The sequence below is a fragment of the Copidosoma floridanum genome, unplaced genomic scaffold, assembly GCF_036245765.1.
Source record: "Copidosoma floridanum isolate Cflo_tuat_1 unplaced genomic scaffold, Cflo_Japanese_pri ptg000029l, whole genome shotgun sequence".
Classification (NCBI taxonomy): Eukaryota; Metazoa; Arthropoda; class Insecta; order Hymenoptera; family Encyrtidae; genus Copidosoma; species Copidosoma floridanum.
The window spans coordinates 3683482-3710088 of record NW_028321906.1 but is presented as its reverse complement, the minus strand read 5'-3'; the positions used below and the strand labels follow the sequence as shown (position 1 = coordinate 3710088).

General features: G+C 32.3%; 2 protein-coding genes across 2 annotated transcripts in view; both read left to right on the top strand.

Annotated features, from left to right (window-relative positions):
• LOC149373689 (homeodomain-interacting protein kinase 2-like) overlaps positions 1 to 26607 on the top strand; it is a 36135-nt gene that overhangs the window by 6951 nt on the left and 2577 nt on the right. The window lies entirely within an intron of this gene.
• LOC149373690 (regulator of chromosome condensation-like) lies at positions 487 to 18578 on the top strand. Its single transcript, XM_089595957.1, has 7 exons — positions 487 to 705; positions 826 to 921; positions 16727 to 16846; positions 17069 to 17445; positions 17550 to 17913; positions 17993 to 18265; positions 18347 to 18578. Coding segments are annotated over exons 1-7 (1413 nt in total). The 5' UTR covers positions 487 to 704; the 3' UTR covers positions 18529 to 18578.

Here is a 26607-nt window from a genome sequence, read left to right as displayed (position 1 = left end):
GTTTAATTATAGAGAATTTTACCCCCATATTAAGAATCAAAATTTTAATATTTGTATAACTAATGAAGGAAAAAATGCAAAGTCTGGCTACAATCATAAAAAGCCCTTAATGTCTTTACTTTAAGTTTATACAGGCGTTCACACACTGACAAAAAAATTTCCCAAGAGGATTACCAAGAAAACCATATTATCAGTGTAACGGTTGATGATAACAAATTCATTTAGAAGCTTGTGAAAGTCTACAGCCATATATACTAAAGCTATAGTCGTATCGTGTTTTCGAGGCTGCATTCAGCAATGCTTTGTCTAGTTAAGTGTTAAATAATCATCAGTTGAAACAAATAACATGATATCGCTTTTCCCCAAACAGAAATTTTTTAGTAACTACATCACTCACCTGACAAAGCCACCAATTTGTTTGCTGTAGTCAGGTGATGAAATTTCATTTGGCTGCTTCTAGGCGACCAATCACCTATTAACAACGAACAATGACGTGGTGAATTGAGACAGTGATGTCGTGTTATTTTTCTCACACTCACGACAAATTTTAACTTGACTCCACCCCACGTGGCATTACTGTGGCAAGAGACCAGCTTTGGACTTCAGTGTTAGTACTGCCTCGCTCAGAGCAACTAAAATTTATTTGAACTACTTAGAAGTGTATTCGCAGCTCAACTTTGAAACTTCAAAAGGCATCTTTGAAGAGTAAGTGTAAACCAGTTTTTTTATTTTATTAACTATTAGTAATGCATATATGCCTTTTTTCTTTCCTTTATAAACTTAATTATTATTAAATGATCCTGTATTTTTTGTTTTGATTTACAGTGCAGCCGGAAAAAAAAGTTGGAAGAAAACGGCCCGCTAATGTCGAATTGCAGGATAAAACCAGAGCCGTAAAACGAGTTTTTATGCAGACTGATGGTAAGTACAGGTTATTATAATATTTAATTAAGTTGATGTTCTAACTTTATTGAACAAAAGTCTTTTGCGTATTTTCAATAGTCCAAAATTTCTAAATGTTTTATCATTGGTTGGTATCTGAAGAATATGCTTCTAAATATTTAATAATTTGTTAGTGTCTAAAATTGAATAATTTAAAAACAAAATTTATATCAGTGTTAGAAGATTCACACTTGAATAAATTATCAAGTTACTGTTATCAAGTCACTGTACAAATAAATACCTTTTAGTACCTTAGGGGTTTTTTTTTCTTTAACATTCGGACGTTAAGTGCGCCCTCAATAGAAAAAATAGGCTTTTGCACCTGGTGAGCATCCAATAAAAGCAATCACAAGAAGTCCCCCAGGGCTGGCGATATGTGCCACCAGGTACAAAAACTACCATTTCATTTTGCTTTTTCATAGAAAAAGCTTTGTTATACACAAAAATTACGTAATACCAGCGAAACTATGAGTCAGTATGTGTCTGTGTCTTATGGATCATAATTTTCTAGAGTAAGTTGCATTAAAAAGTGCCTTTAGCTTTAGTATTATTTCTATCAAATATGGGATTCAAATATATAGATAAGCTGTTGGTGAATACTATGTTAGTGAACTTCGCTAACTGTGATTTATTTTAAAAGCTCCTAGAGAACGTAGTACAGTAGTAAGTCAGTTTGATATGAGAGTTTTTAAAAAATTATTTCGAAAGAATTGAGATTTTTTACAATGTTTCAAGAAGATTGCTGTAAGGGAGAATGTAAAAGCACACATCGTCACGTTGTTGCTCAACACAAAATAAAAATTTAGCACATTCGTAATGAGTGTTTCAAAAAAAACCTTTAATTAAAAGATGATTTTTTTAAATTACCAACGTCTGAAAACAGAATATTATACTTGTGAAACTTGTGCAAGGATAAGATTTTTTTTTAATTTTACTAATCTGTTTTTCAAAATTGATGTGTTTTCGAGACTGCACTTAGCAATGCTTTGTTTAGTTAAGTATGAATTAATCGTCAGTTGAAACAGATAACGAGACAACATGATATCGCTTTTCCCAAAATATTAATTAAAAGTAATTATGTCACTTATACTTTTAGGAAAATAGCATTTCTTCATATTTATTTTCATAAGTGATATACTATTCATATTAAAAAGTACTGGATGTAGTCAAAGTCTGCAGTATAGAGCAATGGTGTACCTACTATAATTATTCTACAAAAGTAACTTACACCAGTACATTTTCCACGCATTAATATTATACTACCAGCTACTTCGTGATGTTTACAGTTCTTTAATGTATGCTAGATATATTTTTAGAAATCGTTCAAAGTTATGTCAGAAGCACTTGCGCCCTTTATTTTTCTTTTACTTAATTTTAACGTACAACCGAACAAAGTAACTTTTCTGCATTTTGTTTCATGTCAAAATTAAAAAGAATTATTTTTTTCTATCTATTATTCTGATTCTTTCTTCAAACTGATGATTGTATCAACAATTTCCTAATTTTAGATACCATACTAAACACTTAAGGATCTTAACTTTATAAAGTAATATAGTAATTCCAAAAATGACAGTTGAATTTAAGAGTGCGAACAAATCAAATAGTACCCAGCTCCAGATAATTTTAACAACGCTAACTAATTTTTTAAGTTAATTATTACTCTGATTCAACAAAATCGATACTTAAAATAATTCTTTCCAATAACCATATGCTGTATGTAAATCCATAGTTATTAATTAATTAGTTATCTTACATTATTAGTATATTACTCACCTAGGGAGTAAAAACAAAGAATGTCTCAGATTGCAGGCAATTGACGCCCGAGACGAAGCCGAGGGCGATAATCATGCGATCTAAGGAATTCTTTGTTTCCTCCCGTGGGTGGGTTGTAAGTATACGATTTTTCATCAATCCTGCGCCGAGAGACGGGATTTTCGTTCCGCGAAGTGGGACAAAAGTTCCTACTTTCAGCGCAGTATGATGAAAAAAATTTTAATTATTTCAAATATTAGCTTTTGAAACTATATTTTTTTAAACTCGTTTTCAAATTCCCCAGCTCTTCATAATTGTCGTCCAATTACAGAACGAATAACAATGTTTCAGTTATGTGGCATTCGATCTTTAAGATGGGACTAATAATTACTTCCTAAGAAATACAGCAATTTAAAAATTACTAATGCATGAAGCTATTCTTTTGTAATTGCCTACTTTATCAAAAATATAGCATACAAAATACCTTTGTCCTAAAATAATTTTCAGATTAAATTAGTAATAATTTAAATAGTGGCATCATTTCACAACTTCATAGACCAGTACAATTAAATGTTAGGAGGTTCATTCAGATCGAAAAGTCCTAACGTTTTTCTTTTTTTCATCTCATCGTAATAGTGTTTTAAGTAATATATATTATTTGAAACAAAAGAGCTGGAAGTCAAATTAGTTATGAACAATTCAGAGCCTGAAATCGGACTTTCTTTACTTTTCATTAAACATTCAAAAAATTATGGGTCGTACAAAAAAACGTTTTATCTAAAAGTTGTAGCCTACTTAGATCTCTAAATTTTAAAAAATAAAGGATACGCTACAACCATAAAATAAGTTGCAAATTAAATAATAACACGAAATTCTGCGAAATTTTTTTTATTAAATATTTACTGTCGCAAGTTAGTTAGGATGACCAAACTTTACAAATGTTACTCTAAACATATAAAAATAGCATTTCAAAAATCAAACCCATCCGCCCAATACTTCATAAACAATTTAATCTGCAATTAAAAAAAGGCAAAAAGTTGGATTGTTTATACAAGTTTTTTAGGCGATCTCCAATGACTGTCATTAAATTTACACAGTCAAATGATCATATATTTTGATAATCAGAAAAAATTATGTTTTTTTAAAAATAACCGTTTATTTCACTATGAATACGGTTTTAGGCTTTATTAATAACGAAATAATTTATTTAAATATTTGAGTATTGATTAAAATTGTATTGCATAGCTAGAACTTCTCCGCAAATTTAATAAGAAAGTGCCCTACAAACAATACAAATAAAGTTACGGTTTACAAAAAAAATCACTGTGGCTTTTTATACTGACATTTAGACGTGGAACTTTACCATAGTGAGGTCGAAATGTTATACTTTTCAATGATGACACTTAAAACACTGTACGACTTTCTATTTTGTTGTTGCAATGAAATTAAGTACAGCGTTACTCCGTATCATGCTAGATTACGCAATAATCCATTATTTATTTCCATCTTATTTAGTTAATAGGACAGTTATTTTTTCTCTGATTATTTTTCTCCATCTTAATTAGTTTTTTTTTTTCATACACATCGTGTAATTGTTGATTTTTTACTATGGACGAGTTAACTTAACCATATTGATTCCATTGAATTAACCCAATTACTTTTAATCTCTGACGTGATATGTCTTGCTAAGGAGGTTCAAAAAATAATATATACTGTTCCTAGCGTAACCTTTACACTATAAAAAACATAATCGTCAACAGAGAATAAGTTATTTGTTTCGTCATTAGCAACAGTTTTTCTTGAAATTAAATTGAACTTTACGATTTTTTGTTCCATGCTAGTTTTGTCTTTGTTCTTGTGGTTGTCATAGTGTCACTTACTGTGACTACGGTTTACCATATTAAATCGTTTGTTTATGTGATATGAATTTGTTTACTCGAGGAAAAATAATTCAAGGTATTGTTAATTCTAACTGTCCGACGGCACGGTACGTTAACACCGTAGAGCCGGACACTGTTTTCCTTATTGTCAGATGTCACGGTAACATTACACCATACCTACTAACGAGGAGATCTACAGCGTTTAGGATAAATAAAAAACAAGTGGCTATATTTATGCAAAACACTGTGTCTTGCATGTAAAGCATGACGAATCCTAAAGGTACCAAAGCAAAAAAATTCATTTTAATAACAAAATCCTATTGAGTATTACTTTATTATCATATCCAACTGAGTATTAGTATCAAAATACTAACTTTAAATTCAAACTAAAAATTGCTTTTACAGCCATTTTAAAAGTTTTTTGATATTAAGTATCTTAATAACAATATTATAAGTGAAATTGTTCAGAACAAAAAATTGTATTTCAAGAAGATCTACAATTTTCATGTTAGATACTTGATCTAAAAATGTGCTGTTGGAAAGTTACATGGTGTAAAATGGTTTTTTGACTATTTTAAAACGATGTCCATCAATTCACTCGTTAATACGGCACTTAGGAAAACACTTACTGCAGAAAAAAGATTTATTTTCATGAGTCCTACAACTTTTGTACTTGACATTTTGTTGTAGAATTTGAATTTATTCTGTAAGAGGGCGAAAACGTTATTTTCGTTGTTTTGATGTATATTTTATTGTATAAAGTATCCACACTGCAATTTTCAGCAAAGTGCATGATACAAAAAAGTTGTATTACAACGAAATCTACATCTTCATGTTTGAACGCAAACGTGTAAAATGAATGTGAAAAAAGTTATCGCCAAAAGACTGTTTTTTTTGTCTCGGAGCTCTGCACTAAAAATTATTTAAAAGTTTTCTTTTAATGAAACTGATCTAAACCTAAACCTAAACCATTAGCTTAGGCATTCAAATCGAAGTAACGAATAAGATTGCAACTAATTTAGATCAAAATTACTTGAATTAATAAAAAAACTCGATGACGCTCACACATCCTTCCACACAAACACTATTTGACCAAATCAGGTCACCCTAATACTAAGTTAAAAATTTTTTTTATACTAAAAATAGACAATTCATGAATGGTTACACTATTTGCTTTAAGAAAATTACAAGGCACTCCCACAGATTGGTAGTGCAAACATCAAACATACGTAAAACATTGAGTATACTGGATGCAAAAGGGAGTACTTGGTAAAGGGGGCCAAGCTGCGCTGGCAGGGTGCTCTTCTTCCTCACCCCTTTGAATAATACTCCTGAGCTTCCTTAACCTACTAGAACAGTTTTTGTGTGCAGCGCTAGGATGACTTAGAATAAATGTGGCTCCGGAGGTGTTTTTGGCTTACGTCTCGGTAAAACTGCGCGTTTGACTTGCGCAATTACGCACCTAATCCTAAGGGCCTAAGACGATTGTTTGATGTTTATAGCCCTTTTGCTGTTGATAAATATCTAATATCTGTATGCGTTTTAACGATAATTAAGTATTAAATCTGTACCTATAAATTTGAATTTTCAACTATAATAATTTATAAAACAAATTTTATAAGCACTTAATCAAAATATTAAAGAAATTAAAAAAACAAAATACTTTAATAATTTATAGGACTTTTTCTAAATTAAGTTCAGAATAAGAGAAAATGAGAATAAATGAGTTCTTCCAACAGAAAAAGAAATAAAAAGTTTCTCCAAATTAAAAAAAAAAAATTAAAAGAAACGTGGAAATTTTGAAAGTGAATTAAATAATAATGGTATCAGTGGTGGTAAGCAAAAAATTTATTATTTTATTATTTATTATTTACTATTTTACACAAGTTTAGAGTTAAATATGAAAGTTAAAAGAATTTATAAGGGGATCTAATACTCAGAAGACAATTTATACAATACGCAGGGCAAATTTACTCTACATGTTTACTTCTTAGTTTTATACGGTTGAGCAGTACGTTTTACCCAAGGGCAGAATTAACTATGTATACTGAGCGCGCGGTGGCTCAGTCGGCTAGGTCGTGGATTGACACGCGGGAGACCGTGGTTCGATTCCCGGCCAGTGCGACTTATCGGGCAAGTACCTCTGTGATTTTTCATATGTGCTTTTTCACCACGCAATGCTCCTTGAGGAGGGTTTAGGCGACCTCCTCGCAGCATAATTGCCTAATTTCCCCCTACCCCCCTCCCAGTAATGGCAGGACTCCCATCCCTCTTCCCTTCCTTCTCCAAAGTGCTAAGTGCCCATAGTAGTGCCCTTATTGAAGGAGCCGGACGTAGAGCACTATAATATAAAAAAAAAAAAAAACTTTATATACTCAATATTCACACCACCCATGTAAGAAAAAATCTTATTCACGATATTTGTGTTGCACACAGCATGAAAAATACTTTTCATATTAATTTTTATCATATAAAGGCTTAACTATATTTCATTAACGTGTGAATAAATATCGTTTACATTAAATTATGAAATGTTAAATGGCATTACGTTAGAAAAATGTAAAATGTCCTACAAAAAGCCCGTTTATGTGGCTTATGTACACAACCGACGATATGTACGTAACTAACGTTTGTAAGATTGTATCGCATGATTCTGGACTTACCCGTACAGTACATTATGATCGTTTGATTCTATTCTATGAGGTTTTACAAAGAAACGAGGACAACAATTTTTCAGAACGAGTATTTAGTACTTCCACATTTCAAATCAACTTTTTAGTTTTATTAGTATCAGAACAACTGTGACTAATCATTTATCGCATATAGTGGAGTTTATTTTGCTGTAGTAGTCGCAACAAAGTTTTTGATTTGCTCACAAACTTTAATCCTACAGTTTTATCTTAATACTTTCTTTAAAGTCCTTTTACTTTAGAAGATAAAATTTAAAAAATTTTAAAACCAAAGTACAAGATCAAGAAATTCCCAGAAAAGTACTGTCACGTACCATATGCTGGGCATATCAGACTGATTCACCCTAGTAACAACAAGCCAACGCTAGTAAAGGATACCAATACGGGGAACGAGCTTATATAAGGCCCTGCGAGACACGAATCGGGGCACTCGAGCGTCTTTTAGGCAAGAGACCGAACGATAAGTAGAAAACACCGCGCGAAACACACACGCCTCTGCCTTCAAGAAGCTAATAAATAATTGACCAACGAGTTGAGTTCTTTTCGTGACGCACCTCCTTACCAGCTCCTTTATTCTACGTAACAGTACCGTGAAATCATAATTGTGTAAATTTGGAGAAGTTGCAAATCAAGCTAGATTAATATTTAATACTTTTCTTCTGATTTTTTTTTAAGTTAAGTCCATGACCCTATATTTTAAAGAATTCAATAGATTCTTTGTAAAAAAATACACAAGAACCATTTTTAATTTTTGAGATTAATCAAAGATTTTCGCAGATATAGTTGATTTTGTGACCACTGTCCATAAAAGTAGATGTTAAATTGGTGAATTTTTAGAAGTGATTTGCGAAAAAATTAAGTTGTTAACCCCAGTATTTTCTTATCGCAAATGAATTTGGTATACTTTATTGATATAATTTCAGAATTTCGGAGGTTTTGATCAACCTGATAAATCGCCCAAGCCACCTTAATTTAGTTAGGTTCATCAAAGAAAAAAAATAACCAAAAAATCGTAACTTTTTCTTGGTATGACAGTGGTTAAGTTTTGTATCATGTTGTCATGACAAACGTGTCTTTGCAAATGTTACACACGTCTTTAAGTTATTCAATAAATAAATGATCGTCTAAATTACTGCACAATAAATATGTTTCTCGTGTAATGTTTCTAATGTTCAAAATTACATGACATCTGACTGTTTACAATACTTGGGCATAATTTCTTGACTGACAGTAGAACATGGCTTTTTTTATCAGATGCAATCATTAGAAATGACTGAACAAGTATGAATTATACTATTTGACGTACAATATGCAATATAAAGATGAATTCTAAATAATTATATTGGAAAATATAACTCAATTATAAAAAAAATTTTTGTATTTACTTTTCTTGCATAAAAAACGTGTGGGTGGTCAAATTTTTGGTAAATATATATACATGACTTACAAAGTAACTTTGTTTTATACACATTTCTTACAATGATGAAAAATACACTAAATTTCTACTGAATTTAAATGGAGAAACGGTATGACAAAATCTTTTTGATCATTTGGCAGCTCGTAAACTAATTAATCTATCATTTTTAATTTTTAGGGCTGCCATAAGACAAGACAATACGATATTTTTAGCATTTCATTATCGTTATCGACAAATACTCACAAATCAAGTCTTGCCTTGTTCTCGAGTTTTTCTTGTGCATGTGATCTTGATATTGTCTTTTCTTGTAAAAGTTCTTGTTCAAAAAATCTTGATCTTGTCTTTAAATATCCATAGTTTTAATATTTTATAAATTAAAATTATGATAGATGAAAAAAGTACGCTACAGTAAGATAAATAAAAGGTATCGGTAAACAAATAAATAAAGAATGTAGTTCTAACATAAATTTAAAGATATATATATTTTCATAAATATTTTAGATCTGACATATATATTGAAACATCGATTCTTATGAATGTAGTAACATCTTATATTTAGATGACTGGATTAATTGTGATATCAAATTAAATATTATTACACCTAATAATTTATTGAAATTTTTAAAGTAACGACAAAATATATTTTTATATTGAAGAAATTTTAGTTTTGTTGTTAGTTTTCTACAACGGTACTTTGCTAATTTTTTGTTTAAATTCGCTTTTTATCCAGGAGATACACCGTATGACTCGAATAGAAACATAGCTTAAAGAACATCGTTTTACTGTGACAAGATCAGAGGCTGCATAAAACAGCCGCTCAACTGGAACTGAACTTGGCATGATGGCAAGAAAATCTCTGGCCATCTTTGATAAAATAGGAATTCACTCTTGTTTCACTTCTTTTAACTATTGTAACATAGGATTTTTCGCGGGAACCCTGAGCCTGTCACAGTAGTTATTAATTTCGATTTTCTAATTTCACTGTTGTCTATTTTAACAGAGTACACTGACCTTAAATCTAAGTAGTTATTTTTCGGTTCGTTTGTTGCAGTATAATTTTGAATAAAATTTTTCGTATACACATTATAATAGTCTTTTTTGTAAATGGTTTCAGATTTTTGTAAAGCTACTTTTTTTAACTTTTTACTCCACGCAGTTTCATCGAAACCCTTATACTTATGACACGTTTCCAAAATTAAACAAACAATATACATCCAGTTACATTTGCGATAATGCTTAGCTAACTTATCCAAACCAGATTGGAAATTATCGCAGTTGCCTGCTGAAAGTATTATAAATAAGATACTAAGTCCTGTAAGAAATCCCAATCAGAATTGCTTAAGTGATACTCTTGAAATTCTAAAACATTCATAAGAATCATATTTATAGCTAATTTTAGGTGTAGCGCAGTGTCAATGAGATCGCTTGTGCTATTCCATGTATAGCTCTAACATCTAAAGTCGGTTTAACGTATTTTATGTTTAAATCTCTGCATGAATTTTTTAATTGCATATTCAAGGTTTTATTCCGACGAATTTTTTTAATCAAACATCTTAATTTACAAATAATATTTTTGGAATTTTTTTTCACATTTATGTTCTCTTCATCATTACTTAAATCATTAATATTCACATCAGACTCTTTCACTTCAAAAATGTTCAGTATAGAAGATTTTGTTGGACAATCTGGACAATAAAAAGCACTGCCTTTTATCATAAACGTTTTGCCAGACAGGTATATATCATTACTCTTTAGTTTATTTGTAGAGTAAATTTTTTTGATTTAAATAATTTGTTTTTTTTTTGTAAATCCAACGTTAACTAGTGGCTTGTTTGTGATAAAAAAAAAATTAAACAGTTAAGCTGCTCGATTATTATGTTATCGGTGAATTTTTTGTGCTGCAATATTTAAAAAGCTTTTGAGTCTATAAAAATATTTTGTAAATGCTGCTATAAACTAATACTCACTTGTGCCCATGGTCTATTTGCACTATTTATGTCATTTTTAAATTTTTCTAATTTATTTTCGAAGCAAAACGCTAAAATGTCCGATAACGGGCAATTTATGTATTCGACATCGTCAGCTATAGTAGCATCAAACTGCACATGTTAGAAGTTATAACTTCTTGCCCAAAAATTTTAGCGATGGGTTTAACAAAAATTTTTGAATATATTCTTACGTGATTCAAGTATTTGTCATACAATTCGTGACAGTTGAAGATTCTAGTTGAAACAAGTAATAATAAAAAAGTTTTATAAAGCTCGATTGGTAAGAGATCTTTTAACACAACCGACCCACAATACATAAAAAGAAAATCTGAATTCACACGCATTCCACGTTCCTCGTTCACCTAAAGAACACGTAGCTCTCTGGAATTCGCGAGGTACCTGGGGCTACCAATATTACAAAAGTGGCCAGATAATCTTAATATTATTTTACGATCTAGTTTGTTTTTTTCTCGAGTCCCAAGTTTCTAATAATTTTTTCGTGACTCCAATACGACAGAGATACATGAAGTCCAAGACAAAATGGTAAATCATGTCGACTTGAGAAATTGTTTTCAATGGAGAAATACCTATATAATTTTAACGGTCCTGATTGTCATGAAATTATTTATCTGTCCTAAGGGGTTTTTCTAAATAAGGAATTATAACTTTTTTTTTATAGTAAATACCTCTTTCAATGCAGTGCTCGTAACTCGAACAATCACAATGGTTTTTAATACATTTAATTAAAGATCTAGCCGGACGGTAACAGACAAAACACATGATGACAACTTAAAAATGCTTTATTTATCTCATTTCAGTTAGTAAGTTCATCGCATAATATTTCCGTGAATTTTAAAAAATGTGATCCAATTGACTTAGGTTTTCCGAAATTTTATTGTACAGCTATAGGAAATGGATACTCTGCACACAATAGGTCAGAATTCTTTTGAACTGGATTTGAATAACGGCAATCCATCCATATTAAATTGTATTTTTACCACTTTGTTCAGATGTAACTGAGGTTTGATGATTTTTTTTAGTTGATTTGTCATTCCATAGTATGCCATTTGTGACATATCATTTTTGTTTGACATATTAAATTTGAAAATTTTTATTTTGCTTTGCTTCTTTTTTCTTAAGCAAGGTCTTATGCGAAAGAGGTAGTAAAGGTAAAAGCTATTTAATTCGCTTAATAAAAGTCTATCTGAGTGGGTGGAGAATTGTATTTCAATGCTAAATTTCTTAGAACTTTTGCAATCTTACAATCCGAATTTTGTGAAAGGTTTACTTGATTATGATTATTTAGTCCTTCATTAGAATTATTCTCAATTTTTGACAGCATTATCATTTGATTCTTTAATTGGAAAGAGAGGCCTCGTAGCCTTCTAAGCAAGGGAGTCAAAGTTAGAGTGCCAGGTCTCTCTTCTAGCTGCAACATAAAACCTCGGTTTTAGGGCGGCATATGAATCTTCGCTGTCCTTGTTTATGATACTGATGTCCCAGAGAAAGAGACAGGTAGTCGCTTCAAGTCACATATTGTGATTCTCCCATGTAGTGCTAGCGTTAGGCTTGGTGACTGCGGCGCGGGCGACGGTACGGGATGTGCTGCGTAGCAAGCTCCCAGAAAATTACCTACTTAATGCGCGAGTGCGCTTGATATTTATGAGCACCTATTTTAAACTTACATTGTAACAAACAAACAAAAATGAGTCTATTTTTATGTAGTTATACGACCGATGGTCACAATACATGTAACCGTATACTAAGAAGACTTCGCCCATCGATTTTCTTTCTTGTTTTTAAAAACTTAACTCTGCCAATTTTTCAAATTTTTTAAACATCATGGCATTAATAAAATAAACTTAAGACCAGCTCTTTATACAAAAAATACCAATATTATTTTAAAGATCGCTTATCACACCGGCATTACCTGGTTACGTGACATACAACTATCTCACTTAAAAATATTGGGTGATGAAGTTGCTACAGTTCAAGTCACCTGTATTTTTTATAAACAATTCCTAGTTGATGAAGAAGAAGCCAACTTAAAATCCGAGTTGAAAAAGCAGTTAACTCAGATTTGGCTTCGAAAAGTAGTCAATTCAGGTTCGGGTTAAAACAAAGATTTTTCAAAAATCCAATGTTTCAGAAACATAATATAGTATGTTACTATAATAGAGCGTACTATACTTATTAAATTATGTGCTTTACAAGCCTGGTGTGTTAAGACGGAATTCTATGATTAGACTGTAGATATAATTTATTTTAAATGTTGTTGAAAAAAATTCTAAACTAATTTTTTTTTTATTTTTAAACGTCATTTTAAATGAACAATTGATTCCAACTACAAGCGATACTTTTTTATGAACTTGAGTATGAAAAGTTGTTATAGTTTTTAATTTTTTCCTAATCAATAAACACATTAATTTTATGTAAACACGGCGTACTATTTTATAACATCTATAAAAACGGAAATATTCTTGTACAAAAGTAATAAGGTATATTATACACCACAACTTTATATTTTTGAAAGGATATTTACGTATACGTACGTTCACATACAACATTGATTATATTTCTTTTACATTTTCTCTCCCTGCTCTTATGATCATAGTAGAATAGTTTTTTAGTACCTAGTTTTGTAATGTTAATTAAATTATTACTTGGAAGATATTCCATTAAACATAATCAAGAATGAATAGTCTCGTATAGAGACCACGATAAAATTTTTTGTGATTCGATTCGAAAAAATTGTCTGGCAAAATGTTTTGAAATTTTGTGAGGTGATTTATCTAGAATTTAAGTGTGATTACTGCAAGTTTCATACATACATAAACTATTTGGAATCTGCAATACGTCAATTTTACGATGTTAATGTAAGATTTAAAAAAAAGTTTCTAAATGTTTCTACGTCTTACTTGATAATTAAGTTTCACAGATTAAAATTATTCCCTTTTACTAAATTTAAAGTAATAATTTTTAAATGTATAAGACTTGGAATGAGTATTATGCATTAATAATAAATAGTTTCCAGTCATTTGAATATGTACGTTAAACATATTAATCATTAGTATTAGGATTCTATTGAAAATGTGAAATCTTACTCGTAAAAAATAGATACTTTGTATGAGTTATTTACATCTGTAAAAATGTTTACAAAAAACGTTAAGTCTATTAAAAAAATGAAGAAGACACTGTAATAACAGTCGTTAATTGACCAGACATCTGATAACAGAGTTTTTGGTTTTTTCTATTTTATAAATATTTTTCAATGTCACATGTTTTAATCAATCATTTACTAATAAAACTTTTTCTTTCTATTGAATGTGATTGATTTTTCAAATTTCAATTACTTTAGGAACAATTTGAGTAAATAAGTAAGAGCTTGACCCATATGAAGTACTTTTTGTTTGTTTGTTTGTTGATAACAGTTATTATTTTTTTTTTTCTACGTCTTTTAATGTAACGTCCAGAAATGACTTCCTTACTATACCAATATTTTTGAAATAGTGGTGTACTATCGGGTCTTTGTCTTCTAATTTAAACTCATTTTTCTTTAATTCACTGAAATCTACTGAAACATCTTTTTTCGTAAACAGCTGCCATCGTTTTGCCCGATTGAGCACTCCGATTAGTGTAAATGTAGGGTACAGTTATATAACTTGTAAGCAAAAAAGCGAACTCTAAAAAACAATATTCAGTTTAGCATTTCTTTCTTCGTTATGTAACAATGGTTTTCGTCATTTTACTGTCTCCTGCTTTTATGTGAGAACACATATCAAATTTATTTTAATCCCTAACCATCTCTTATGGAAGATTTACTTATTTTATCTTAAGGAAAAGTCAAGGTACTTCAGAAGATATTTCTATTTAACATTATGGCTTACAATTTTTATTGTTCTTGAACTAATTATTTCAAAGCGTAAAAGTGACAATATCTACTGAAAATAAGCTATAGTCTTAAAGTAAATAATACATTATTCATCAAGTTGTACATGAAGAATACCTTGCATATTGTAACAAATGTCTGGATACCAAAAAATCCTAAAGAAAATTAGTCAAAAAGTGAAAAGTAGTATAATTTAGATCATTAATTGTCAAGATTTCGTGTACATTGTCTAGCCATTTGCAGACAATCGAAAATTTATTAGATGTAGTAGTAGGTACATACACAACACGGTGATGGTTGCTGGTAGCTGTTATCGATACTACGTAGAAATGACATATCTGCTGTAGCATAAAATTAAGATAGAAAAGTTCAACCAATGTTGACGTTTAAAATAAAAACAAAAACTTAAATAAATTTGATATGCTCTGTTTATTCTGTGCTCAGGCTCTACCTCACGCTGCACAAATGTAGGGATTGGCACTGAACAACCACATCCTAAAAAAGTAAAAGAGAAATGTCCACAGCGTACTTTTTCTAACGTTTCCAGACGGTAGGGCCATCCTATATACGGCTTCTTATAAAACTGTATGGATTGTGAAAGGACTCCATATTTTTAAAGATCAATTACAAATCATAGTTTTTATTAATAATCAGCACTATCGTATTCTACACCCGGTATATAATTTTATTGATAAAAATTTCTGTTATACTTTCGATCAAAACACAAAGAAATTTAAAAATATTTTCTGCACACCCCCGCCGAAAGTGCTTCATGCCTGACCTGCTTCAAAACAGGTAATCAGCTCTTTTGGTGAGGGTAGACAGAAAAATAGTATACGCACCACGTTCGGAGGTTAAGAAATAACCTAGATTTTTCTATTTAAACATACACATATCAAATGTACTAGCCAAAAATTACAAAAAAACTCACCTTATTGTGTGCTCTATTACCCTGTCGCACACGGGATTCTACCCAGACCCAAGACTAGTTTACGTTTTATTGGTTTTATCAATATCTAATCAAAAGTTTTTGTGCACTATGACTTATAATATACATAATACATGATATCTTAAATGACGTAGTGAAAATACCTTATTGGGTGTAAATACCTGATTTCAATTGTAATACAATACTTACATATCAGTGTGCCTGTTACAACATATTACACTTAAGTTCTTTATCCTACATATGCTGTGATCACTTTGGCTAGTTGAATAAAAATAAAAATAGTACCATTCACAAGATAAATTGTTAGTGACTGATTAAATAACACGGAATTTTACAAATCTTTGTACTCAACTTGCTTCAAATTTTCAAATAATTCCTGTGTGCCTTAAAATTGTTAAATTATATGACGTTCTGTTGGAACTATTTATTCTACTTTTTAAGGTTTTCTTAGATAAAATAAACTTTAAGCATAACTCTACAGAACAATAAAAAAAAACGATATACGAAAAACTCGGATATTTGCAATACCGTTTGCCTAAGAAATTATCAAGAAATTCAAGCACATAGGTGTAATTCTACTTGATTTAATCCCGTAATTTTCACTCGGATTGAAAATAATTAACATAACTTAAAACAAGAATTTTTCAAAATTGTTGAGATTACAATCTATTTGAGGGAAAAAAAAAAATGCATGTGGTGAGCCATGAATATTAAATTTTCATTCAGATTTTCTAACAAGGAATTTTATTTTACGATTCATACAACGAATTTTATTGTACACATGAGAAGAAACGAAAAGTCTAGACAAACAAATACTTAAACATATTTACAAATTATGTGGTAAGAAATTATACTCACCCTATATTTGCAACTCAACAACGATAATCTCCCACGTTCTTCAAAATTGTAATTGTTTTTTGTATTTTTCACACTTACATTGATATAAGACAGTATTGTGCCTTAAAAGAGCTTACAATCAGTATAAAAAATTACGAGTAGATTACAGTTGCTCTTTAAAAAACTATGTTATAAGTTTATTGTCATCGTTCAACTGGCTCAATGACATAGCTTCGAAAGGTCTTTCGCAATTGTGTAAACTTCTGTATTCACTAGATAATTTATTTTTTAAACCTATTACCATACACATATGCTACTTTTATTGCTTTATTATTCATTCAAGTATAAATAAATAACCCTTTGTTTATCTATTTCTCAACAGTGCCACCGAAAAAAAAAGTCACACTTAAACGAAAGTCTTCAGTACCGCAAGACAAGTCAGCCATACCCGTAAAACGGGCTAGGACTTGTAAAAAAAAACAAGAAATATTGGAGATTGAGGGTACGTGAATTCTAGTTTTTTGCATATTTTGAACCTTATCGCAGGATTTTTTTGTGGTTGCCATAATATCGTAGATGCAGTTTTTCACACAATTTTCTAGATCGAACTAATGTAAAAAGTTACAAGTTAATCAAACATTATAAGCCCATAAATCTGTCCCGTGAAATTAATGACGAACAAAAATCTAGTACTCCCCAGATAATGATAATTCACATTTTTTAGATCCAGTAGCTAAAGAGATCCGCCGACAAGGGAGCACTTGTGGTGCGACACTTACATGTGGCCAAGGGGACACTGGCCAGCTGGGACTAGGAGAGGAAGTCCTAGAAAAAACAAGATTCACGGAAGTCTCGCAATTAACAGATGTAATTTCCATTGCTGGAGGAGGCATGCATAACATAATCCTCACCAAAGATGGTCGCGTTGCAACTTTTGGTTGCAACGACGAAGGGGCATTGGGGAGAGACACTACAGAATGTGGAGAATCTACCCCGGGATTTGTAGAGTTACCTGCGCGGGCTTTACAAGTAACCGCGGGTGATTCCCATAGTGCCGCTCTCCTTGAAGATGGGAGGGTTTATTGTTGGGGAGCATTTCGGGTAAGAGAAAGCTTGTTAATTTATAATGAAAAAAACTAAGAACTAATAATTCAGGTAGCAGTAATAAGCATTTTAATAAATTGTCACATGATTTCACTTTGTAGGATTCGCATGGAACATTAGGGCTGGTGACGAGAAAAAAAGAAGAGACTCCGACTAACATACTTCCAAATAAAAAATTTCTGAAAATATCATCTGGTTCGGACCATCTTGTGCTACTCGATAACACTGGCACAGTGTTTACATTGGGATGTGCTGAGCAGGGCCAGCTCGGCAGAGTTTCCATTAGGAAAGTGGACCGCCACACAAGACGAGGAAAGGACCAACTCCTCACCCCAGAGAAAGTCCACTTTAACATAAAAAAGAATATCAGTATTAAAAACATCTGGGCGGGAAGCTTTTCCACGTTTGCTGAAGCAGGGAATGGCGACCTGTACGTGTGCGGACTTAATAATTATAACCAGATCGGTATGTTAGTTTTTATAAGAAAATTTTTAAAATAAATGTTTGACCTGATTCGAATAACTTATTTTTCATTCAATTTTAGGTCTCAAAGGATGTGATAGAACCTTACACCCTAAGGTTTCGAACACATTCAGCAGACACAGATGGATGCAAATCAGCTCAGGTCAGCATCACACTGTTGCTGTGAACGATAAAGGACGAGTTTATACAATTGGGCGTAAGGAATACGGAAGATTAGGCCTTGGGAGCCTATGCGAGGATGCTCAGGAGCTGATGCCAGTGCCCAAGCTGGAAAACTTAAAGTGCATTGACGTGGCAGCTGGTACTGCACAGTCGTTTGCCGTCACAAATACTGGTAAGTCTAATTATAGTATGCGAAATAAAAATTAATGTCTACAATATACGATAACGAATTAATCTCGACAATTTTTTTCAGGAACACTCTATGCCTGGGGCATGGGCTCGGAAGGTCAGTTAGGAACTGGTAAAGAGGAAGATATATACGAGCCTGAATTAATTAATTCAAAACACGTCAAAGATGCATTCGTCCTCCAGGTATCTGGAGGAGGGCAGCACACGATTGTTTTAGTAAAAAAACCACATTCCTCGTTAATATAATGGTATGCTGCCCTTCATCTGATACCTGAAGAAACTTGTTACACTAGAATATGTATAACAATGAATTTAAGTTTTCTGTTAGTAATAGTGTAAGATTTCAGTGATTAGTCACATCGAGGTGTTAAGTTATGATTTTATTATGTTTTATTGTTTTAAATATATCTGTGTAAGCTCAACTATTTTAAGCTTACTCTCTCACAACTATTTTGTCGTGTAGGGTTTTTCATGCGTAGTTTTTGTATCTTCATATTATTTGTCTGAGGTTATCCTTTCTAATATTAATTTTTTCTTAACATATGTTTACTAAGCTTATGTTTTAAAATGTTTGTAGATTTTATCTTTTGGTTTTTAAATACATAACTTTGTACTGTACTTATAGTTTTCCAGTTTTATTTGTTTTTCTACTCTGTAGTCTATCATATCCTTGAGTCCTTGAGGTATTTAATTTGCTTACAAACTTGTCTAATTATTGAGGAAAACATTCTTTTATTATTCATAGAAAGCCAGGTTTCACAAGTTACACATTTTTTATGCAAATATTTAACGGGTTGTAAAGAGATTCCATTAAAGAATCAACGTCCATTTTTACCATACCAATTTCTTTTTAGACGTAGAACATGATGTCATATTAATTAGCAGTATAAATCCTTTTTCAATGTATTCAAACTTTAATCTCTAGATTTGGTGGGAACCTGTAACTTCCGACCAGTTTATCTTTGCTATCTCATCTTTTTTATCATTTAAAAATTAATAAATAAATAATGAATTCTTGATTTTTATTTATCAGTGGTAAAAAAAAATTTGTTGGACCCCAACTGAATGTTTGTCCAAGAAGTAAGAAATCAAAGTTCTTCACCATTAAAAAACTGCTAAACTAATTAAATTTTTAGATTTTTAAAACCTAAATTAAAATATTATTTTAAAAAGGAGTACTTTATGATACTATACGATATTTCATACTGTCGAGATTTTTTTAAAGCACTGCGTTTTAAAAAATGGAGAGGTGTAAGGATACAAAACTGTGTTGTAATTGTTTGAGACAAAGGTATTCTCGTCACGATTTTTAAAAATAATCCGTGACAGCTATGCTCCAGCCATCATCATATACTTTCACATTCCAACAAAAATTTGAGTCGGTTGCAAAATATTTCTCAATCATCTTCCCGGAAAGTCAGAGTTAGCAAAGCTAGGAAACATGTGAGCGCCAGATCAGAAGTTCAGAATTATGATTAAAATCAATAATGTTAGTAAGAATAGTACCTCAATTCGTGATTGATTTAAAAAATTTAAAATTGATTCACACTTCCATGAAAGAAAGCCAACACGGCCCAACAGTGACCCAACACCGGTAGGTACCCATTATTGACAATACTGCTCGCCAATACTGATCCGTAGTTGTATGGTTGTTAAAATGATCATATTGGTCCAAAATTTACCATGCAGTACAATTTATAACTGGATTAATTTTAAAAACAGTATTTTCTCTAATTTTTGTCTATTTTCTTCCCCGCTTTTGTACAGACGTTTTTGTAAATAAGTGTTGAATACGAAAGCATTTTTCCAGTTTTACGTAAACAAACTTGGGTTATTTTTTTCACTTCTCTTTCTTCCCGTTGTAAGACGAAAATTGCAATGCACGATCATATGGCACAATTACTGCAAAGAATTCAATATAAGTATTTGTTTAAATCACTGGAATATCTTTGAAAATATATGCTATATATGAATTTGTATGTCCCGCACAAAGTATGACTTTAGGCTACAAATAATTAAAAACAAATGACATGTAGGATCTCTTGAGGTTAAAATTATTTTTTTTTCTCTAAGTATTGACTAAGTATCGACAACGTATATGGCTAGTACATGGCAGCTACTATTATTTGACAGAACCAGCTAACAGTCCAGGACCAATACAGTTTTTGAGAATTCGGTCCAATATGATCATTTCAACATTGGAGGGAGTATTGACCAACGCCTTGCATACAATTATCAGTTTGTCGGTGCTTCACAGTAATTCGGCCGTATTGTCAGCCTGGGCAATTTTTTTATGAGCTATTTGAGACGAAGGATTTACAGTAACAGTAATTAATTCAGAAATTGTTAGAGAAATGGGACCTGAAAAAACACTTACCAATAGTATTTTAAAGGGAGCTCGTTTCATGATTTTTTAGTGCGATGTTTTTTTAATGTTTACAATTTGACTTTTTTTGGTACAATATCTTGTAACGGTACAGTCACATATTCTTTTTTTGGCAAAAATCTAAAATGATGCTAAAAAAATATATATCCACCAGTAGTCAATACAGAACATAAAATCAAATAATGTAAGATCTAAAAATACTTTGCTTAAATACTTGTAAAGACAGGAATGTACGACATGTGTTTTCCACCAAACAAATATTCAGATGCACTATCTTGTTTGCTAAAAAAACCAAAGTAAAATCCTACTAAAAGGCTGATGCCAAGTAAGCCGCTGAATAGTATATAGTCTGTACACCCAAATGTTAATTGCAGTATACTGTTGCCAAACGTAGGCAATGAAGTACTCATTGTTGTATTCATTTTCTTCTTTTCTTTATTTTCTAACTTGTGATAAGTAAATTTCAAATACCACAGTTTAAAGAAACGCTCATTTTCATAGCTGCTTCGATGCTACGAGTTATTTTCATTAGGGGTATACAGTAAAATCAAAACTGTAATCTGAAACATTTATCAAAATATTGCAACTACACTTGGCATTAAATTAGCGTCTGCAGTTAAACTTATGGGTTTTTGTATGAAAAATAATTTGTATTTTAAAATGTTTCAGTTTACTTCAACATTCACTTAATGGGTGTTTTCCACAATCGTCACCAGCAAGTAATTTAAGGTTGCGCTCTACGCTACCATCAAGTCGATAAGTTAACTACCTTGAATTAACTGGCGCTCTGTTCCGTAATCTGGCCAGTTAAAATAGCAGACGACAGTCAACAGCGATGAAATCTTCACTTTTTTCTCGACTTTCACGTCGTCTGCTGTTTTAACGTGCAGATTACGAAATATATTTGTTGTCTTGTTGACTTACTGATCTGACAGTCACGTACAGAGCGCAAATTTAAATTACTTGCTGTTGACGACGATTGCGGAAAACACCCCAAGCGGCGTTACCACCACGACCTATACGTAACTTAACAGCCTCTGATTTTATCATTCTGGTAAAGAGAGCACGGTGTAAGATGTACTTGAAGTTATGTGTAGTAATTAAAGAAATTACTACTAAGTAATGCCATATAGTCGATTTCATTAAACCATATGAATATCTCTATTTTGAGAGGTCGACTTTTAAGTGTAAAATAAATTGTAAACTTGCCGCAAACAGCATAAACCACGTTAACTTTCTATTATCTATCTATAAAATTAGATGCGGCTGGTTTGTAATTATCAAAATGACTTTGCTGTAAATAGCAATAGTTTATGGCGATCAAGTGATGCCATGATAAGAGAAAAAAAAATGTGTGATGTTTCGTCCCGGGAGCACGCCAGGACTCATCAGTAAGGCTGATGACATGCTCCCTGCCTTAGACACCTATATTGGTGGGGGTACCCTAGCTCAATATTAAACGCCCTTATAAATTAACCAACATGAAAATCCGGGCACTTGCGAGTAGGTTAACTTCAATGGTTGGACCCCTAGCGGATGGTTGGAGAAAGACGGAGAGCAGTAGTGACCATGTGGTAGTGAGGGTTCCCACACACACTTCCCTTCCAGTTACGACGCCGGAATGGCCGAATGAAGGAGTAGTGACGATATGTGAGAAGTACGCGGTAACGTGTGTATGACGTGCAAGATGTGGTGTATTAACAGAAGGCAAGATAGGGGAGAAAGAAGTTGATAGGGTAGATCTCTAAATCCTCCACGCTCTTGTAGAGTCCTAGAGAGAGGCGAGCAGAAGCTCTAGCCACGACCGAGACCAGAGGTCATATCGGAGAAAGAGAGGAAGGAAGCTAGTTGCTGTCCCGAGGCGTAGAGAATACGGAGATGCTATTAGAAGGTTGCATATGTTCAAATTTTCGGGGTCACCAATATGGCGATCGAGTGATGCCATGATAAGAGAGAAAAGATTGTGTGATGTTTCGTCCCGGGAGCACGCCAGGACTCATCAGTAAGGCTGATGACGTGCTCCCTGCCTTAAACACCTTTATTGGTGGGGGTACCCTAGCTCAATCTCAAACGCCCTTATAAATTAACCAACATGAAAATCCGGGCACTTGCGAGTAGGTTAACTTCAATGGTTGGACCCCTAGCGAATGGTTGGAGAAAGACGGAGAGCAGTAGTGACCATGTGGTAGTGAGGGTCCCCACAAGTTATTTGGATCAGCGCCATCTAGCGGTCTTAATTTTTTGGCCAAAAGTGGCTCCTAAAATTCTTAATCAGAGCATTTTTAATTAGAGCCATTTAGTCTATTACAAACCAGCCGCAACTTATGATGAAGCTATAAAATAAAAAAATAACAATACATGTGTTTTAGGCAGCAAGTTAACAATCTATTTTTTACCAAAAAATCGACCTGCTATGTGTTTGTACTTTTAAAGATAAATTTTAAAGCATAAGATGGATTGTTAACTTGCCGCCAAAAACACACGTATTTTTATTTTTTTATTTAATAGCTTTACTATAAGTTGCGGCTGGTTTTTAATTGACTAAATGGCTCTAATCCTGAATGCTCTGATTGAGAATTTTAGGAGCCACTTTTGACCAAAAAATAAAGACCGCTAGATGGCGCTAATCCAAAACAATTATTGCTACTTACAGTAAAGTCACTTTATTAGTTATAAACCAGCCGCAAATAATTTTATAAATAGACGATAAATAGTTGACATTTTTTGTGCTACTTGCGGCAAGTTTCTACATCAATATACTACATATTTTATATGGCTCATAAAATCGACAATATTTACAAAATTACAACACTCTTGACCTTTTACCATTCACTCATGTAAGCACAAATTAATCAGTCCATTAAAGAGACAACCGAAGAAAAATGGCCTAAAAAAGAAGCACAGTCACACGAAAAGTGATCAGAGAAGGTTGGGTTCTTTGTTCACTTATAACACTTAAAATTTACATCTCTGTAATGAATGTATTTTTCAATTAGTGAGATCCGATGCTCCATTTCAGGAGACTCTTCGTGTGGCTGCTTCTTTTTAAGACCTTTTTTCTTCAGTTGTCTCTTTTCGACTGATTAATTTACATGTATATTTGATCGTGATTCACGATTTCTGTAACACAAATTTTGTTATGTACATATTATATAAGTTAACTGTTTATTGGAAATCTAAAGATAAAGGGCTGTTCTTTTATTAGTTAATAGTAAAAGGTCAAGAGTATTGTAATTTTATAAATATTGTCGATTTTATGAGCAATACAACATAAGTAGAATATTGATAGTTTTGGAGGTCGATTTTCAGGTAAAAGATAAATTGTAAAGCAATCTAAATTAAGTGAGATCCAATGCTCCATTTTTAGAAGACTTCCTGTGTAACTGAACTTCTTTTTTAAACTTTTTTTCTTTAGTTGTCTCTTTTGTACGTATTACTTTACGTATCTATTTAATCATTGTTCAAGATTTCTGTAACACAAATCTGGGTATGTACATATTATATAAGTTAGCTGTTTATTTAAACTAGAAAGTTAAAGGGCTGTGCTTCTGCGAGTTAATGATAAAAGGTCCAAAGTATTTTAATTTTGTAAATATGGTAGATTTTATGAGCCGTATAAGATAAGTGGAATATTTATACTTTTTAGGGTCCATTTACAGGTAAAAGACATATTGTAAACTTGCCGCAAGTAGCACAAAAAATGTCAACTATTTATCGTCTATTTATGAAATTATTTGCGGCTGGTTTAAAATTAATGAAGTGACTTTACTGTAAGTAGCAAAAATTATTTTGGATCAGCGCTATCTAGCGGTCTTTATTTTTTGGTCAAAAGTGGCTCCTAAAATTCTTAATCAGAGCATTCAGGGAAAGAGCCATTTAGTCAATTATAAACCAGCCGCAACTTATAGTGAAGCTATTAAATAAAAAAATAACAATACGTACGTTTTTAGCGGCAAGTTAACAATCTATCTAATGCTTGAAAATTTATCTTCAAAAGTACAAACACATAGCAGGTCGATTTTTTGGTAGAAAATGGATTGTTAACTTGCCGCCTAAAACACACATATTGTTATTTTTATATTTTATAGCTTCATCATAAGTTGCGGCTGGTTTGTAATAGACTAAATAGCTCTAATTCAGAATGCTCTGATTGAGAATTTTAGAAGCCACTTTTGGCCAAAAAATTAAGACCGCTAGATAACGCTGATCCAAATAACTATTGCTATTTACAGCAAAGTCACTTTGATAATTACAAACCAGCCGCATCTAAATATATATATAGATAATAAAACGTTGACGTGGTTTATGCTGTTTGCGGCAAGTTTACAATCTATTTTTTACTTAAAAGTTGACCTCTAAAAATAGAGATATTCATATGGTTCAATAATATCGACCGTATGGCATTACTTGGTAGTAATTTCTTTAATTACTTTACATAACTTCAAGTACATCTTACACCGTGCTCTCTTTACCAGAATGATAAAATCAGAGGCTGTAAAGTTATACGTATAGGTCGTGGTGGTAACGCCGCTTGGGGTGTTTTCCGCAATCGTCGTCAACAGGATCCGTACCACATAACTTTTTTTAGCTTTGCGGGCCTATGTTATAACATAGGCCGATGTACAGAAAAATAGTTATATGGTACGGCCCCAGCAAGTAATTTAAATTTGCGCTCTATACGTTACCGTCAGGTCAGTAAGTCAACAAATATATTCCGTAATCTGCAAGTTAAAACAGCAGACGACGTGAAAGTCGAGAAAAAAGTGAAGATTTCATCGCTGTTGACTGTCGTTTGCTATTTTAACTGGCCAGATTACGGTACAGAGCGCCAGTTAATTCAAGGTATTGAACTTATCGACCTGATGGTAGCGTAGAGCGCAACCTTAAATGAGGGAAATTTTTGTTGGGAGCCCGATAATTTTTACTGGACGTTACGGTAAAAATTGTTAAGATTAGGTAAAAAGTCCGGAGTGACGACCTAGTCCCACGTTCACCGTTCTGAACGGTAATTTTTATGGGCATTTACTATAAGATTTATAAAAAATTTCTCTCAATGCACGCTTGTTGTAGATTGGTGTGAGTGACCGAGTCGCGTATATTGTTTTTTACAAAGGGCGCAACGTGCAATTTTGCGCCCGTGAGCACACTTTGCGCCCAGTAAATCACTTTGGGCCCTAGGTCAGAAAAGTATGTTGGGCCTGGAGGGTGCATAAAACTTTTCTGCCCTTGGGCGCAAAGTGATTCCAAGGGCGCAAAGCGGCAGTCGCACTTTTGGCCCTTGGTAAGAAAAACATTATACGCGACTCGGACACTAACATACAACAATTGCGTCCTTCGAGCCCTTATGTTTGCACTTTGTGCCCTAGTGACGTAATGTACCATAAAAATTTTACAAATGTACTAAAAATAAAGGCAGAAGCGAAAAAATGGTCACATATTGGATTATCGACTTGGATATTGACTTTAATAAATGTTAATGGCAAGAAGATGATAATAATGTAGGAATAAATTGGAATTCTTATGGAAAGAAATTCGTTTCTTTTAATAATTACGAAATTATATTTGAGCCCGTAACGCTCCTATTTAAAAAACAATAAATAAAAGAACTCGTCGTTAAAGTTTTTCAAGTACGGATCTCGCAGGTTCCAAAAAATTTTTAATTTCCATGGTCACGGACGATACAAAAAAAAATTTTTATTATTAAAAACCCGTTTTGAGCGTTTGTATACATTTCGTCCCTTAAAATATGCCGATTCTCGTTGAATGACTTATATACATATATGTATGTACATCCTATGCGTCATAGAGTTGCTTGTATTGTGTATTCTACATAAGAAAAAACAGCCACAAATCACCTTCACCACCTCCACCAAAAAAATAAGTTAAAAAATGCAATTACCCCGTTGTCATTATCTACTTCTTTAACTTTTTTTTAACTC